The following is a 15,510-nucleotide window of genomic DNA, read 5'->3' as shown; positions in this document are numbered from 1 at the left end:
ATACTAATATTGAGGAGGTAATTCACTTGACTTACCAATAAAATTACAATAGAACCAGAATTCAAATAAGAGCAGTTCAAATGCATACTTTTATCACTGCATCATGCTCATTATTATACAAGTTGCTTTGTAAATAAATGATTTTTTAAGTGAATCTATTCCAAATTTTCCTTGACTTACACCTCAAATCTTCAGTAGTCCCTGAGCTCTGAAGTCAGATGTGCCAGGGTCTGAATCTACTATGTTATTTATTAACTATGTAGTCTTGAGTAAATTATTTAACCACTCTGAGCTTGGATATAATGTATGTAAAGAAAAAAGGATAAAAATCCTTAGATGTGGGTAAGTAAGATTGTAAAAAAATCATGTGTAGAAATGGGTAAATGTCTGTAACACTTGGCATACTGATTGACAAAGATAGATACATTGCAAAAAATAATCATTCCCTTTACAATATTCTTTCCTTTGCTACGCAAGCACACAATAAATTTTTAATTCTCCCTGCCACAGCTCTTGACTACATGGAATATTCCAAAATACAAATTCTTTGGTGGATAACTTCTATGGGCTGTTCCCTGCCCATCACAGACACTCCGCACTGTACCCCTCACTCCCAAAATCCTTTTCCTCCCCTTACATGGGGATGACTATGATTTACCTTTGCAGCAAGTTTTATAGTGACTGATGCCACAAGGAGCTAGTAGATTCCTACTTCTAGATTCTTCCTCTTCTTCCTTCACTATCACTCTGCTTCCACAAAGTCTATATGTATTTGTATGTGTCTACAGTTGCCCACACATTTCCACTTATGTGATGAAACATGAGGCTGAGCTCTTTCAGTATTAACAGCTTAGTTCTAAACATCTGACTTTCTGCCAGTTTCCAATCAGTTCACCTTCTATTATTTCCAGGTGATTTTTGAAATACTTCACTGATTTCTGCAACATAGAAGTGATCACAGTTTTCATACAAGAATGCTTACCCTTGCTGCTTAGTGATCATGATGCACAACACTGACTCCACACATGAAGAAATACGTTTCACATTTACTTGGTTTAAATTTTCTGTGGCTGTCACACTGCACTGAGTTGATCATTCCTCAGAATTTTTATACTTTGCATATAATGTAACATGGTACTTCATATACATTAAAAACAAAGGGATTATTGTCTTCTTTCATAAAGAAACATATGTGGATATACACAGTGTGTAAATAAAAGGAGACAAAGAGAGCTCATTAAAAAATCAGTGGTACTATCATTGGAATACTTAATGTAACTCTTTCATTGCTTCTTGTCTCAAATCTTCTGCTCTTTTTAAAGAACTAGTTCCATGAAAAAATGCATTGTATGCAATGAAATTGACCACATACAATAAAAATGTTAATATATTAAAAACATTTCAACAACAGTAAAAATAATCCATCTGAAACCTTTAAATGTTGTATTATATCAATATCTATACATATATCCCTATACATATTATATATAGCATTATGCACACACACACACACACACACATAAGTAGTCTGTAATTTGAGGTCCCAACAAAGCTGCATTTTGCAAGAACTTTTTCAGAAATGATTTTTAACTACATTAACATAATTAAATCATACATCAACATAATTAAATTATTTAGTACATAAATCCTGAGTTGTGGCATTAATTTTCATAAATAAAGGTTATATAAAAATATTCCATAATTCATTAATCCTTTGGACAATCAGTGATTTATTCAGTCATTTATTCAATAAATGTTTCAGCAATATCTACATTATTCAAGTCATAATGTTCTTTAACAAATATTTAATTCTCTCAATTTTGAATTAAAAGTATTCAGTATTTATGAATATAGTCTATGTATGCAAAATAAAATAGCATAAACGGTACTATTACTTCTTGAAAAATAGTTGTGCTTTATTGCCATCTGCTATGCAATTTTGTATAATTACCACTTCCAAAGACTAAAGGTTAATGTGCATTAATGTGTTAGTCATTAATTCTATGGATGCTTAGTACACTGAAAGGTCAGTGAGAACCATATTCTCAGGGCTACTCTGTGGGGCCCACCAAAGGCCTAGTGTAGCAATGCTGCTGAACTTACAGGATTAATGAAGTGGAATTGTGGGTCCCATCACTTATTCCATGACCAGGAAGAAACATCTAGATGTTTTCAAAGCTAAAATATTTTGAAGGTCTCCTGACTCAAGTGATAGAGTATAAGTTCACACCCCTAGGCAATCACGTTGCTTACAGAGCAAAGATTCACTGTGTTTTACAGAAACAGGTTTGCTTGTGATGTGCTTAAGCTCACTTTCCCATAAATATCAAAAAGTAAATTATGTTCTTTTAATTATATACATACAGTCAGAATTTCAAGCATTAACACAGTTCAGTAAATATTTAATTTATTGATTAAAAATAATTTTATTTACTCATTCACAACAGATTAAAGCTGAACTAGACTTACCTGAATCTGTGGCTGTTATCACCAAGACAAAATGCTCCTTTGTCTCCCGGTCCAGACTCTGTGTCACTCTAAGTTCTCCACTGGCTGAGAGAGTAAAAGCTTGATCTTCATTACCACCACGAAGAACGTAGGAGAGTTTGCTATTAGATCCTTGATCATCATCTCTTGCCACCACCTGTAGGAGAGAATAGTTTATGCCATGGATGTGAGTAAACCTAACATAGTGCCCAACATAAAATAAAATGTATCAAATAAATATGAGGTTGAGCCATATTAAAATATTGCAAAGACACAGTTTAAAAAAGTAAAACTGATAAAGCATAGTATGTAAGGTACATATCTTTGAGTTAAAATATGCATAAAATGAAATCATACCATTTTTAGATGGCTTCATAAAAATTTTCAGTAGCATTTTCACCTAGCTAGGTGAATTTATAAAGAAATAAGGGACAATACTTGTAACAAAGTTTGGAGACTTTGATATTCTTTTATTTTACCACTTTGAGCAAATATTATTTTCATAGTAAAACAAAATTCCAAAATATAAAAATATATAAATAGCACAAAAATGTCACAAAAGAACATAATTAAAATAGAATATTTTAATCTATGATAAAATCAATACATTTTAGTCATACTGTTCATAAACTTTTTAAGATCTTCCCTATCTGCAATCAAATATTCGCCAGGAAAAATGAAGATTTGGGGTAGCCAAAGAGAGGCCTCTTAGATGTCTTGTAGTAAACAAAATATTTCTTATATTTAAATGTACTCACCTGAAGAATAGTTTTGGGAAGTGTCCCTAAATTCTCAGGGACATTTACCAAATATGGAGATAGCTCAAATGTGGGAACAAAGTCATTCATGTCCAGTAAAACAATGCTGACAGTGGAGGTATCAGTCCTTGGGGTGCTGCCCCGATCCGCAGCCTGAACAGTTAAAAGGTAAGTAGCAGTCTTCTCTCTGTCCAAAGGCTTCACCACAGTGATGACACCTGTGACAGAGTCCATCCGAAATTCCTGATTGGTACTGCCATCCACGATGCCATAGCGAACCTGTCCATTTGTACCTTCATCTCCATCTGCTGCAAACACCTGCAGTATGTCTGTTCCAGTCAGTGTGTCTTCGTTAATTTCCACTTTATACAAAGCCTGTGCAAAAACAGGATTGTTGTCATTGATGTCCAGCACCATGACTACAACCTCTGTGGATGAGGAGAGAGCTGGTTGACCCTTGTCTGTAGCCACTACCATTAAAGTGTAGTTAGAAACTTCTTCTCTGTCCAGTTCTCCAGTGAGCCTCACTTCGCCATCAATAGTGCCGATGCTGAACTTGTTTCCCAGAGGGTTCAGTAAAGTGTATTCAATATAGCTATTTGGGCCGCTGTCTGGGTCAGATGCTTGAGCCTTGAAAACAACAGTATCAATAGGTGTGTTTTCTGGAATGTACGTCAATTTAGGGGAAAGGAATGTTGGTGGGTTATCATTGACATCCAACAAAATGATGGAGACTTGAGCTGTGCTTGTGAATCTGGAGGCTGGAACCTGAGGCAGGTCATGCACCTGAACAACAAGGTTGTAGAAAGACTGACTTTCCCTGTCCAAAGCTTTCAGGACTTTCAGTACACCATTCTTGTCTACTGCAAACTGGGTCAAGCTGTCACCTGAAGCAATGCTGTAAGCCAACTGGGAATTGATGCCTGAAATTAGAGAAAAAAAATAAATAAATAAACTTACTGATTGCTGACTAAACTGCACCAACAATTTTGGCAAATATTGTATGTCTGATATATCTTGTGCCCTAAAAAGACTTCATGAATGATTTAGCTGTAGTTAATGGTTTGTTTGGTTTCTTTTAGTAAATAATACTTACAAATACCTCTTTTCCTATTAACTTTTGATCTGAGAAATCTACAATCGGGTGAACAACTGATGTATGCACTTCTTACTATTTACAAGAAAGGTGAAATGTTAAATTACAACAGTAAAGAGGAGACTAGTATTCCATAGAACAGATTTTTCTGTACATTTCTTTGTTTCTATAACAAACATTTCTTTGTTTCTGTAATTCCTCAAGGCCCTACACTAACAGTGCCACACTCTATACGACTGGCCCAACATTTATAACTTCAGTAATATATTGAGCCTGACATCAGTTTTCAGTGAAGAGTAATAAAATGTTCTGATGTATGGCATTAGTCATGGATGCTTTAAGTCTACTTTTACATTTCTTGTCAGAACCAATAAATACTTTTTAATTCCTATTAAGCATCTGGCCAGGAAATAGCCTTTGAGAAAATAGCTCTCCCTCAAGTTTTATTATATATATTTAAAGTTTTTACAAAGTATTATTTAAAAGAATTATTAGCAGTAAATTATATGTAAAAAAATATAATATTCATACTAAAATTAAGCTATATTTTTATAATATCTTTCTTTTCTAGAAATATGTGTCCTCTTTAAAAAAATCTAAATCTTCATTTCGGATAATAATTCCAGGGATTTGTATAACAAATGTGATGTGGTGAAAACATCAGCTTAAAGTAACTTAAAAATAAATAACAAGTAAGCAGTGAAAACAGAAAAAGTCAGATTTTCTGCTTCAGAATAGTGTTTCTTTCACTAATCTACAATGATATATACATTTTTTATAATTTATCTTGAAGATGTTGGGGATATTAAAGGATATTATGATACAAAACACATTGTGCATCTATACAGTCCATCCTTTGTAAAGATTTTACACTCGGACTGGAGAATATTTACTGAGTAACTTGAATTACTTACAAATAGATCATATATTTCTGAAGTTTACTTCAATTATTTAGGTTTCCAATTTTCACCTATCTGAAATGATGTCCACTCACTCTACATCAAGTATTCTAAAACAATTTAATTGATCTTTTATTTTTTGTGTTGAAGTTAGTCTTTCTCAGGATTCTATGAATAATTTTTTTCTATTGCTAATTTTATTCTTTTGCTTTTTCTTGAATCTCTTTAAGTTCCTTACAAACCACTGGAGTAATAGAAATTTCTTTTCTACCATTTAGGAAATATTCTTTATAATAATGCTACAATTATTCCTTTCCTGTGATTTGATGTTTTCTAATGACTTTTACCTATATATTGATTCAGAGGAAATATCTTTTTGAAGATAACTTTCAGGCACTAATTTACTGACCCAAAATTTCTACTTTTAAACAATGGATGTGTAGATCTTTGAAAAGGTAGTTTTTCTCCTCATTATGAATTGTGACCCTTAATCTTTACAATTTACTTAAAACCACACAGAAGTGAACAAGGCAGAACTTGTAAAATTCAGAATACATCAGAGCCTGATTACCCAAAAAAATATGAATAAACTATGCTAACAGGAGCCGTAGGTTGATTATCAGCAGGATAGAAGAATTTTAAGATATGGATAGAACAGGGTGAACAACCTGCTTCACCCCCTTGCATTAAAATTCAACTAGTAAAAAAGTTCCAAAATTCAGAGAGAGAGACAGAGAGAGAGACAAAGAGAGAGAGAGACAGAGAGACAGAGAGACAGAGAGACAGAGAGACAGAGAGAGAGACACAGAGAGAGAATTTTTCTTAGATATATGTGTGTGGGTGGAACTATTATATACAAACTATTTTTTATTACTTCCTAAGGATATTTTCTGCACTTCCTATGACAGAATCCAGTCACCAATGTTGAATCTTTATTCTTTTGAGACTCAAACTCCAGTATGATTTTTATTAAAAACATAGTAGTGAACATATCTGAATAAAAACAACACTCACAAGCAGAGATATAAATTATAGCTCTTTGAAGACATATGCAATTTTTTATGTCCAAGATTAGAAGCAACCAGAAATACTGAAAAATTTTCACATGGCAATGGAGTGATAGCCACATAAATCAATTGAAAAGTGAGCAATTAACTCAAGAGTCTGAACATCCTAGTTCACCAAGTATGCTACTTCCTTGAGTAAACAGCTAAATTGCAGGTGATACCGAGGTTTTATAGCCTTGCTTTCAACAGCAGAACAGCTCCTTTTATAAAGGGCAAAAGTTTGCTGGGATGTGTTGGTGGCCAAAGCAATAACCACAAAACTTTAACAAGAAATATGAATAAAGAAAAACTTGGTTTTGTATTCAATTTGTAGTAACAAATATATCAGGTAACAAAATTTTTAAAAACTTAAAATAACAATTTTTATCTTTCAGAAAAATGACAGATATAAGTATTTTTGCCCCAAATACCACAATTCTAATAAACAGCTCTTTTATCAGGAACTGAAACCTAACTGCTGAAATCATAGGCCTCTGAAGCATCTATATTTATTTTACTTTAAGAAAATGACTTTTCATTCCTGACAAGTTTAATAAGTGACTTTGGGCATGTGTCTTACATCTTGAAAATATACACGGACATATCAAAACAAAATTCTCTCGCAACATTTGTAGTATCCTGAAAAATGCAAAGCTTGGATCATTTTTCTCTTTCTGCTCTTTGCATCAAATATCTGATTCATAAAACAGTAAATACAGTAATTTTTAAAAATGTTATCCACAAGTGTTGAAAATTGAATTTAGTGGGCTTTTATGGACCACCAGACCCATAAACTGAAAACAGTCCACATTTTGAAGGATTTTTGTTCAATTTTCAAAAATTAATTTAGTTCCATGATTCTTCTTGGCAGGTTCATTGTTTTATATGTGTGTGCATATGTAAAATATATATATATATATATATATATATATATATATATTTGCATTTAGTGGTAATACTTTAGTTGTAATGAGCAAAACACATAAGGTATGTAAATATATAAAATATGAATGAAATATATTTTAAAACTATAAAGCTCTATTTTTAAAATGTGTGCATTTATTAAATGCACAATCCATTAGTGTCATCTTATGATTTCTGTAAAGAACTAATATCTATAAACCTCACATAGCTGCAATACATTGAAACATTTCACATAGCATTCATCTTCATGAAGCAGTTTCAACAAAGCCATCAAAACACTAGAATTTGGAACCCATTCAAGTTATCTATGCTTGGCACCAAGCATATATGGGTATAAATCTTCAGAAAAAATTACAACTATCATAAATTTGATCATAAATTAAAACATTCTCATATGACTCCCAGTATATGTGAATATTTTAAATGTGTATGCTTTCTAGAATAATTAAATGATTTTCCGAGGATATTTTCATGATGTTTCAATTTATAGTTCTCTTAATATATAATTCTTTTTAATTTTATACATAGAAGCTTAATGATTCATACAGCAATATATAGCTGTATGAAAACAGTGAAAGGATTGCTTTATTCCTATGAAGTGATTGTGTAATCTAAAATCTTAAACACTGAGATAATCTGCATACAGATAAAAGAAAATGTTAAATTTATTTTCATATGAAATATCTTCATCGAAAAAGATGACAGTATTATCTCATTGGGAAAGTTTTGATCAGGGACTAAAATTATCTTATTAATTTATGAATGTCTAAAATGCACTATGAAATATCTGTGAAACTATTTAGAATAACGGAGTTGGGAATTTTAACAAACAAAATTGCTTTATCATTATCCTTGAAATTTAGAAAGAATAGGAACTGTGTCCCATATTTTAGGTCAAGGTTCAGGAAATTACATTGATAAAAGTATTCAGAACTAAAACAATGGGTAAATTTAGCTTGAAACTTTTACCCAGCACAATTCAAAGAAAAAAAATGCTTGAAAAATGACAGTCAATAGGTACCATATGTTTCCGACTGCATGCACATGGAATAGTCCAGATTTTTGAAAAGAAAATTTTGTTTTTTGCTCTTTTCCAAGTGCCCCTATATTTTAAATTATGAGTGTAAAAGATGTTTTTTTTTCCAAAGAACCACATAACTTTATTAAACAACAGACCTTCCCTAATATGTTATAAATAAATTACAAAGATACAAGGTAGAAAATTCTTTGCCGCTGAGAAGTTAATCAAATCCACAGAAACAAAAAATTTAAGAATCTATACAAGGTATTGCAAATATTCATATTCTGGGTAAACTAAAACTTATGACAAAAGAGTAATCAACTTGCAAAATAGAGATTAATCTCAATTGTGTGCAGCATAATTGTTATTAGTAAAAGTTGTAGTCAAGGCCCAGGGATTTAGTTCAGTAGTTCTGCCACCTGCCTCTCAAGCGCAAGGTCCTGAGTTCAGTCCCTGGTACCAAAAAAAAAAGTTGTAATCAAAGTAGTAGTAGTAGTAGTGTTAGAGCTACATGTATTTTAGATATATTCAGAAGTCTAATTTTAACTTTTTTTTTTTGGTACCCGGGATCAAACTCAGGACTTTGTGCTTGAAAGGCAGGCACGGTGCCACTGAGCTAAAGCCTCAACCCCAATTTTGACAAGAGAAAGAAACTTCAAAATATACTAACTCATAAATTATAAGCAAAGCATTTCCAATTCTATTTAATGGGACATATATTTAAAAACTTATGCATTTTCTCATATCTTTCTGTATCATTTCTAGACACCCCTGAAAGGGAACTAAGTGTAGAATAGAATGAATGTTGAGATAGAATACTATTCTGATATTATACAAATGATCCATACCAGTAAGAATCAGGGAATTCCAAATCAAGATTAATATATCTATGTCCTGAAGCATTTGCTTGAGCTAGACATCTACTTCCTCTTCAAAATACTCTGTTTTGTTTTCTCTACAGACAGGACATTTAGCTGCATCCAATGGAAAGGAAAACATGGTACACTAACTTGCCAAAGAATTGAGTTAAACACTGGTGGTCCTCACAATGTTATCTGTAATGCTACATTATCTGATACCTGTATTTACAAAAGAGGCTTAAGAAGAGAGAATAAGAAAGTGAGCTTTTAAAAGAGAGTTTATCAGATGTTTTTACAATGAACACAAATTAAATTCTTAAACTGTATATAGAAAGATTTAATACAAAATCTTGACTTCATTATATAGCATGAGTTAATGAGGTCTGAGACTATCTTTTATAAGTCAAAGCATGAAAGCTTACTAAAATATTATCAGGAAGTTTGTCCTAAAGTATAAAATTTACTTACACATTCTTCAGTATTTCTCTTTAAGGTTTTTGTTTCCTTTTGCTTTCAAATTTTACCCTTCTTAAGTTAAAATATTATATGTAAACTTAATAGTTTAATTACATAAAAAAATTATCAGAATTCTGTCTTTTAACTTTTACATTACTGAACTGCAATACTACCACATTTAGGCAAAACTATAATAAGATAGTTTTTTTAAATAATGCAATGCTTGTTGTCTGTTATAATTTAATTGATAAACACTTATTTTTTTGAATCTTAATAGTTAAATTATCATTCTGTTTCTCAACTTTGGACATGTATTCACAAAATGAAATTTTCTAAAAGCTGGACGAAAGGGAATAAATGAACTTTTAAAAGTATTCTAAATGAATTACATACCGTCATCTGCATCAGTAACATTAAACAGAAGAACAGTAGATCCTACAGGCAGATTTTCCATTAAAGATGTGCTGTATGAATTCAAGCTGAAAATAGGTGGATTATCATTTACATCTAGTATGTTGAAATAAACTCTGATGGTAGTAAATTGTCCTCCACCATCTTCAGCTCGAACACTGAGGATATAATATTGCTGTGCTTCATAATCTAATACTCGAGTCAAATTAAACACTCCAGTAACTGGATTCAGGAAAAATATGCCATCTTGATCATCTTCATTCACAATATATGTAATTTCTCCATTCACACCAGAGTCATCATCTGTAGCTAAGATGGCTGCTACCAAAGAACCTATCAAACAGAACACAAAGTCTAAAATGAATGGAATAATAGGGACTAGTAGGTGAACATATACAGACATAGCAAGAAAGTATTTGTACAGAATATCAATGCACATAATATTCACTAAGTTTCTATATAAGACATTGATATCAACATTCCCTCATAACAATAAAACATATGTTATACTGGATATCCGGTGGATCTGAGGTTACAATGTGAATGTTCTGGGGAATTAATCTTTCTGATATTTTTCCACCTGATACTACTTATTGTAAAATTTATTTATTAATTTAGTGAGCAAATATTGTAACCCATTACTATTGAGAGCACCTGGGGATTCTAAGCATTAATATAGGTGCATGTGGGGGCCAGGGATTTAGCTCAGTGGTTCTTCTACCTGCCTCACAAGCCCAAGGATCCGAGTTCGATCCCCAGTACCAAAAAAAAAAACATATATGTGTGTGTGTGTGTGTGTGTGTTCATGTTCTGATCATAACACTCTATAGCTCATGTGGTCACTGCTATAATTAAGGACAGGTAAGTCTCTTGGGGAATGAAGGAAATTTTGCAGGGAAAAGTAGTCCTCTGTAAGCGTTAAACTCTTGTCAAATGGAGTTCCCAAACACATACTGTATTATGCAAACTCATTCCAAATGTAAGTCAGGATAAGATTTTAATTTTTAGTTAAGAGTTTGTACTTATGAAAATGAAATATACACAAACACTAGGTGTATGGTCATTGAGTATAGAAACTCAACAATTACAACATACACTATTGTTAAAGTTAAAAGATTACAATTCAAAACTCACACTCAATTAACATTTATTGAGTACCTGCTAATCTCCAAGCCCCATGCTACTAAAACTTACATCTGGTTTTTAAGTTAACCTTTACCGTAATTATAACAGAAATTATTGTTTCCATTTCACAGAAGGAATTGAAGCTAAGAAAAAGTAATTAGTTTCCCATGGGTCATACAGCTATCAGTGTCAGAATCAATGATCACAGTTTTTTTATGTACTTTTCTTTGCTCTTTCTATACACAGAAATACAATCCAATTAGATATTTTTAAAATGAAAAGTGTATCAAATCTGTGGCTGTCAAAAAAAAATTAACAACCCATGTCACAAATACTTTCAGAGACAGAAATATCTGTAATTAGTAATCAGATAATGACTAACCTCATTTTTTCTCAAATTAGCTATTTGCTTTGAAACTGTACTACAGATTTTAATTGATTCAAAAATCTAACACATATATTTTATAACCAGTAGCATGTGGTAAACACTAGTCACTAATGAAGAACAGCCAAAAAAAAAAAAAAAAAAGAACTGCCAAAACATTGTACATAATTGCAGTTAAAAGTTATTCTTACAAGATACACGATACATTTAAGGGTATGTCACCTACCAGGAGTTGTGTCTTCTGGGATGTCGAAAGAGTACACAGGCCTGGAGAATTTGGGTGTGTGGTCATTCACATCACTGATGGTTATATTAATTCTCATGTCTGAGGACTGCAGACCGTCATCTGCTCGAACCAGCAATGAATATTTGGACCGCCGTTCCCTGTCCAACCGTTTGGTTGCTATTAGATCTCCAGATTCAGGGTCAATTCGGAAACTATCATCAGCTCCACTAATGATAGCATATGTGACGAGAGCATTTGCACCCTAAGGAAAGAGACCAGGCATCTGAACTGTTGCAAGTCAAACAATAAAAGCATTGTTCCTCATATTTTCTGTTAAACATATATTTGACAAAGTGAGGCTTTTGGCTTTAATTTACATAGTACTATAAAATTTCAAAAAGTAAAGGACATACATCTAATGAAGGAGTTGAAAGGTTTCTACACTGAAAATTATAAAACACTGATGAAATAAATTAAAGAAGAATCCCAAGTGGAAAGATTTATCCAGTGGCGGTGAACCTATTGCACGCATGCCACAAGGGCTGTTTGTATCATTTGAAAGGCTCACCATCCCTAATAGGTACTCATGAATTGGAAGACTTAATATTATTAAAATATCTCTACTACTCAAAACAATTTACAAATTCAAATCAATCTTTATCAAAATTCTAATGAAATTTCATTTCAGGAATAGAAAAGAAAACTAACTTTCATAAAGAACCACAAAGGACTCGTAAATACTGTAAACAATTTTGACAAAGAATAAAGCTAGAGTCATCACACTTTCTAACTTCAAAATATACTACAAAGCTACAGTAATTGAAATAGTATTGTACTACATCAAGGAAGATATATTGACTAATAGAACAGAGTACAAAGCCCAGAAGTAAATTTACTCATAAGAGCCAACTGATCTTTAACAAAGGTACCAAGAATTGGGAAAGAAAAGTTTCTTTGCCAAACGGTGTTGTGAAAACTTGAAAACCTCCAAAAAGAAAATGAAATTGGATCCTCATTTTACACTGACACAAATGTCAACTCAAAATAGATTAAGGACCTAAACATAAGACCTGAAACTATAAAACTCCTAGAGGAAAACACCAAAGAAGGCTTCTTCCCCCTATGGCACTGGTGTTGGCAGTGATTTCATGCATATGACACCAAAAGCAAAGGCAATAAAAACAAAAATAAATAAGATTTTATTAAACAAAAAAACTTAGGCAAAGTATAGAAAATAATCATCTAAATGAAGAAGCAACTATGGAAAGGGAGAAAATATTTGCAACTATGCATCACAAACAGTATTAATTTCCAAAATTAATCAAAATATGCTAAAACTCAATAGCAAATAAATTTCAGCAGGTAAGAGCTGAAAAAGACATGTCTCCAAAGAGAATGTAAAGTGAATGACGGATATTTCAAGAAATACTCAATGTTATGAATGCTCAGTGAAATAAAAATCAAAACCACCTAATACATCACTTCAAATCTTTTTGGACAGCTATGATAAAAAAATAGCAAATATCTGGAACATTATTCTCCCTTGGTGTGGAAAACATGATGATGGATCCTCAAACAATTACAAATAGAAACACCATATGATTCAGTAACCTCTCTTCTAGATATTTATGCAAAATAATTGAAATTAGTATCTCAGAGATATTAACATTCCCGTGTTTACTAAATTCACACTAGTCAAGATTCAGAAACAATCTAAGTACCTATCAACAAATGAATTAAGCACAATGAGGCCATACTCTTAAGTAAAATAAATAGGACACACATGTGTAAATACCAAATAGTTTCTCTAGCATGAAAAACTAAAAGTGTAAATAAGGATTAAAATGTATAATTGAGATTGTGAAATAGGAAGAAAATGTCTAAAGGAGTAGGAGAAGTGGGAGGGGTAGGGGAAAGGAAAGAAGGAAAAAGAAAAAATACGAGAAAAGGAAAAAATGGAAACAAAGTCTTTGCAAATAGGAAAGGGTGGAGGGGGTGAAGGGAGGACAGGGCAAGGGGGAAAAAATAAGAACCATGATACATCATATAACGGTACAAGTTCTCCAAGATAAGTGTAAATGTATTGTATACCTAAAATGTATCAATAAAAGAATTTAAGGAAAAAAAACCCAAATGAATAAAGAAAATGTGGTATAAACATACAATGGAATATTATTCAGCTTTACAAAAGGAAATCCTGTTATATTATACAATATGGATAAACCTTAAGGACAACATGTTAAATGAAATAAGCTAGTCACAAAGGACAAGTATTTCATGATTTCACATATACGAGGCATATACAAAAATCTTATTACAGAGATGAAGTGATTTTTAGGGCTCAGGGTGGCAGAAAAGAGGAGTTTCTAATCAATGTGTAGGAATCTTCAGTTATACAAGAAGAATAAATTCTAGAGATCTGTTATCCTATATTTGCCTGAAGATAATAACATTGTATTACACACTGAAAAAACCTGTTAAGAGGATAGATCTCATACTAATTGTCCCTATCGAAATAAAATGAAATGAAAAGGTAATGAGTTCAATATATTACACAGTCTCTCATTGTTTGGTCTCTTAACCATTCTCAGTTTTCATTTTCAGTCTTTTAATTCATTAAATATACACATAGAAAGGCATAAAGTTGTCATTGTGGAAACCTGAGTGATGATACTATTACTACTACTTCCCACAGTACCAGAAGTTTACTAAAGCTTTGTCCTGTGCCAAGCACTGTGAGCACCATTAGATATGCATTATTTCACTCCAGTTCACAACTCCACAGTGGGTTCTGAGATGCCAATTAGCTTATGCACAACTGTGCTCTAAACATCAGTGTGGATTCCAAACCTACATCTGCCAGACCAAACTTGTGATCCTCTGAGACAGCATGAAGCTAATTAAACACAAGGCAAGTGCTAAGTGGAGGAGCCTCACAATAAGCACCGAAAGGACCTAGAAGAGAAATGAACCATTTGGAGTTGGTTTATTTATGGAAGATAAAGTAGAAAGAGTGAATTGGGATTTATGAAAGGGAATTTTTGTTAAACATAGAGACAAAGTACAAACATAAAGTGAGGTGAAAGTACAAAGGACAGGAGACTTGGGTGCTGGGTCTAGTCTGTGTTAAACAGTTTAGACTGGAGTGTTTTAATCTACAACAACAATAAAAAAAGAATGAAGAACGTTAGGCTAAAATATTAGATTGTGGATATATTTTGGTTTGAATTCTATGGTCAAGAAACCTTATCTTTATTTTTTAAACTGGAAGCAACCTTTTAAGAATATTGATACTGTAGAGTAAACTAGCCTAAGAAGACAGAAATGAGACAGGTGAGAAGAACATGAATCCAAGACACTTTATTTTTCCAAAACTAATGAAATAAATTGGTAAAACAATTTCTAAGTTCCTATTCTGAAAATTAAAAGCAGAGGTGACTTCTTGAGTCCTTTCAGGTCATTAAGTAGGATCCTCAAAACTATGAATCACAAACTAGAAAGTTGACAAAGGGAGTGGAACATTCGTTCATTGTTTACCAGGCCCTAAGCACTGTCCTGAGCACATCACTTGAAGGGAACTAATTATTCAATTCTTGTAGGTAAGCCAGTTAGTTAGGGACTATTATTATCCCCACTTTGAATGTAGAGATCCTGAGAAATGTGAAATGTGAATCCTAGCTCTCTTGCTGTAGATCTTGGTCATTGAATCCTGTACCCAGCATAACAGAACTAAACAGTAAGATTAATAGATTAATGGATATAGCAATGAAAATAGTAATAGATCTCATTTGTTCAAAATCTCCGTATATACTCTCA

At 32.5% G+C, this 15,510-nt stretch overlaps 1 protein-coding gene across 1 annotated transcript in view; it reads right to left on the bottom strand.

Moving 5' to 3' along the window:
- Positions 1 to 15,510, bottom strand: part of Fat4 (FAT atypical cadherin 4) — a 192,264-nt gene that overhangs the window by 91,886 nt on the left and 84,868 nt on the right. The window contains 4 exon segments of the mRNA XM_004854950.3: positions 2,470 to 2,644; positions 3,246 to 4,168; positions 9,941 to 10,291; positions 11,695 to 11,956. Of these exon segments, the coding sequence (XP_004855007.2) occupies positions 2,470 to 2,644; positions 3,246 to 4,168; positions 9,941 to 10,291; positions 11,695 to 11,956 (1,711 nt within the window).

Source organism: Heterocephalus glaber, unplaced genomic scaffold (genome assembly GCF_053883595.1).
Source record: "Heterocephalus glaber isolate CG9 unplaced genomic scaffold, H.glaber_assembly_v1.0 deba00001586, whole genome shotgun sequence".
Taxonomy (NCBI): Eukaryota; Metazoa; Chordata; class Mammalia; order Rodentia; family Bathyergidae; genus Heterocephalus; species Heterocephalus glaber.
This window is presented reverse-complemented; position numbering and strand designations above follow the sequence as displayed.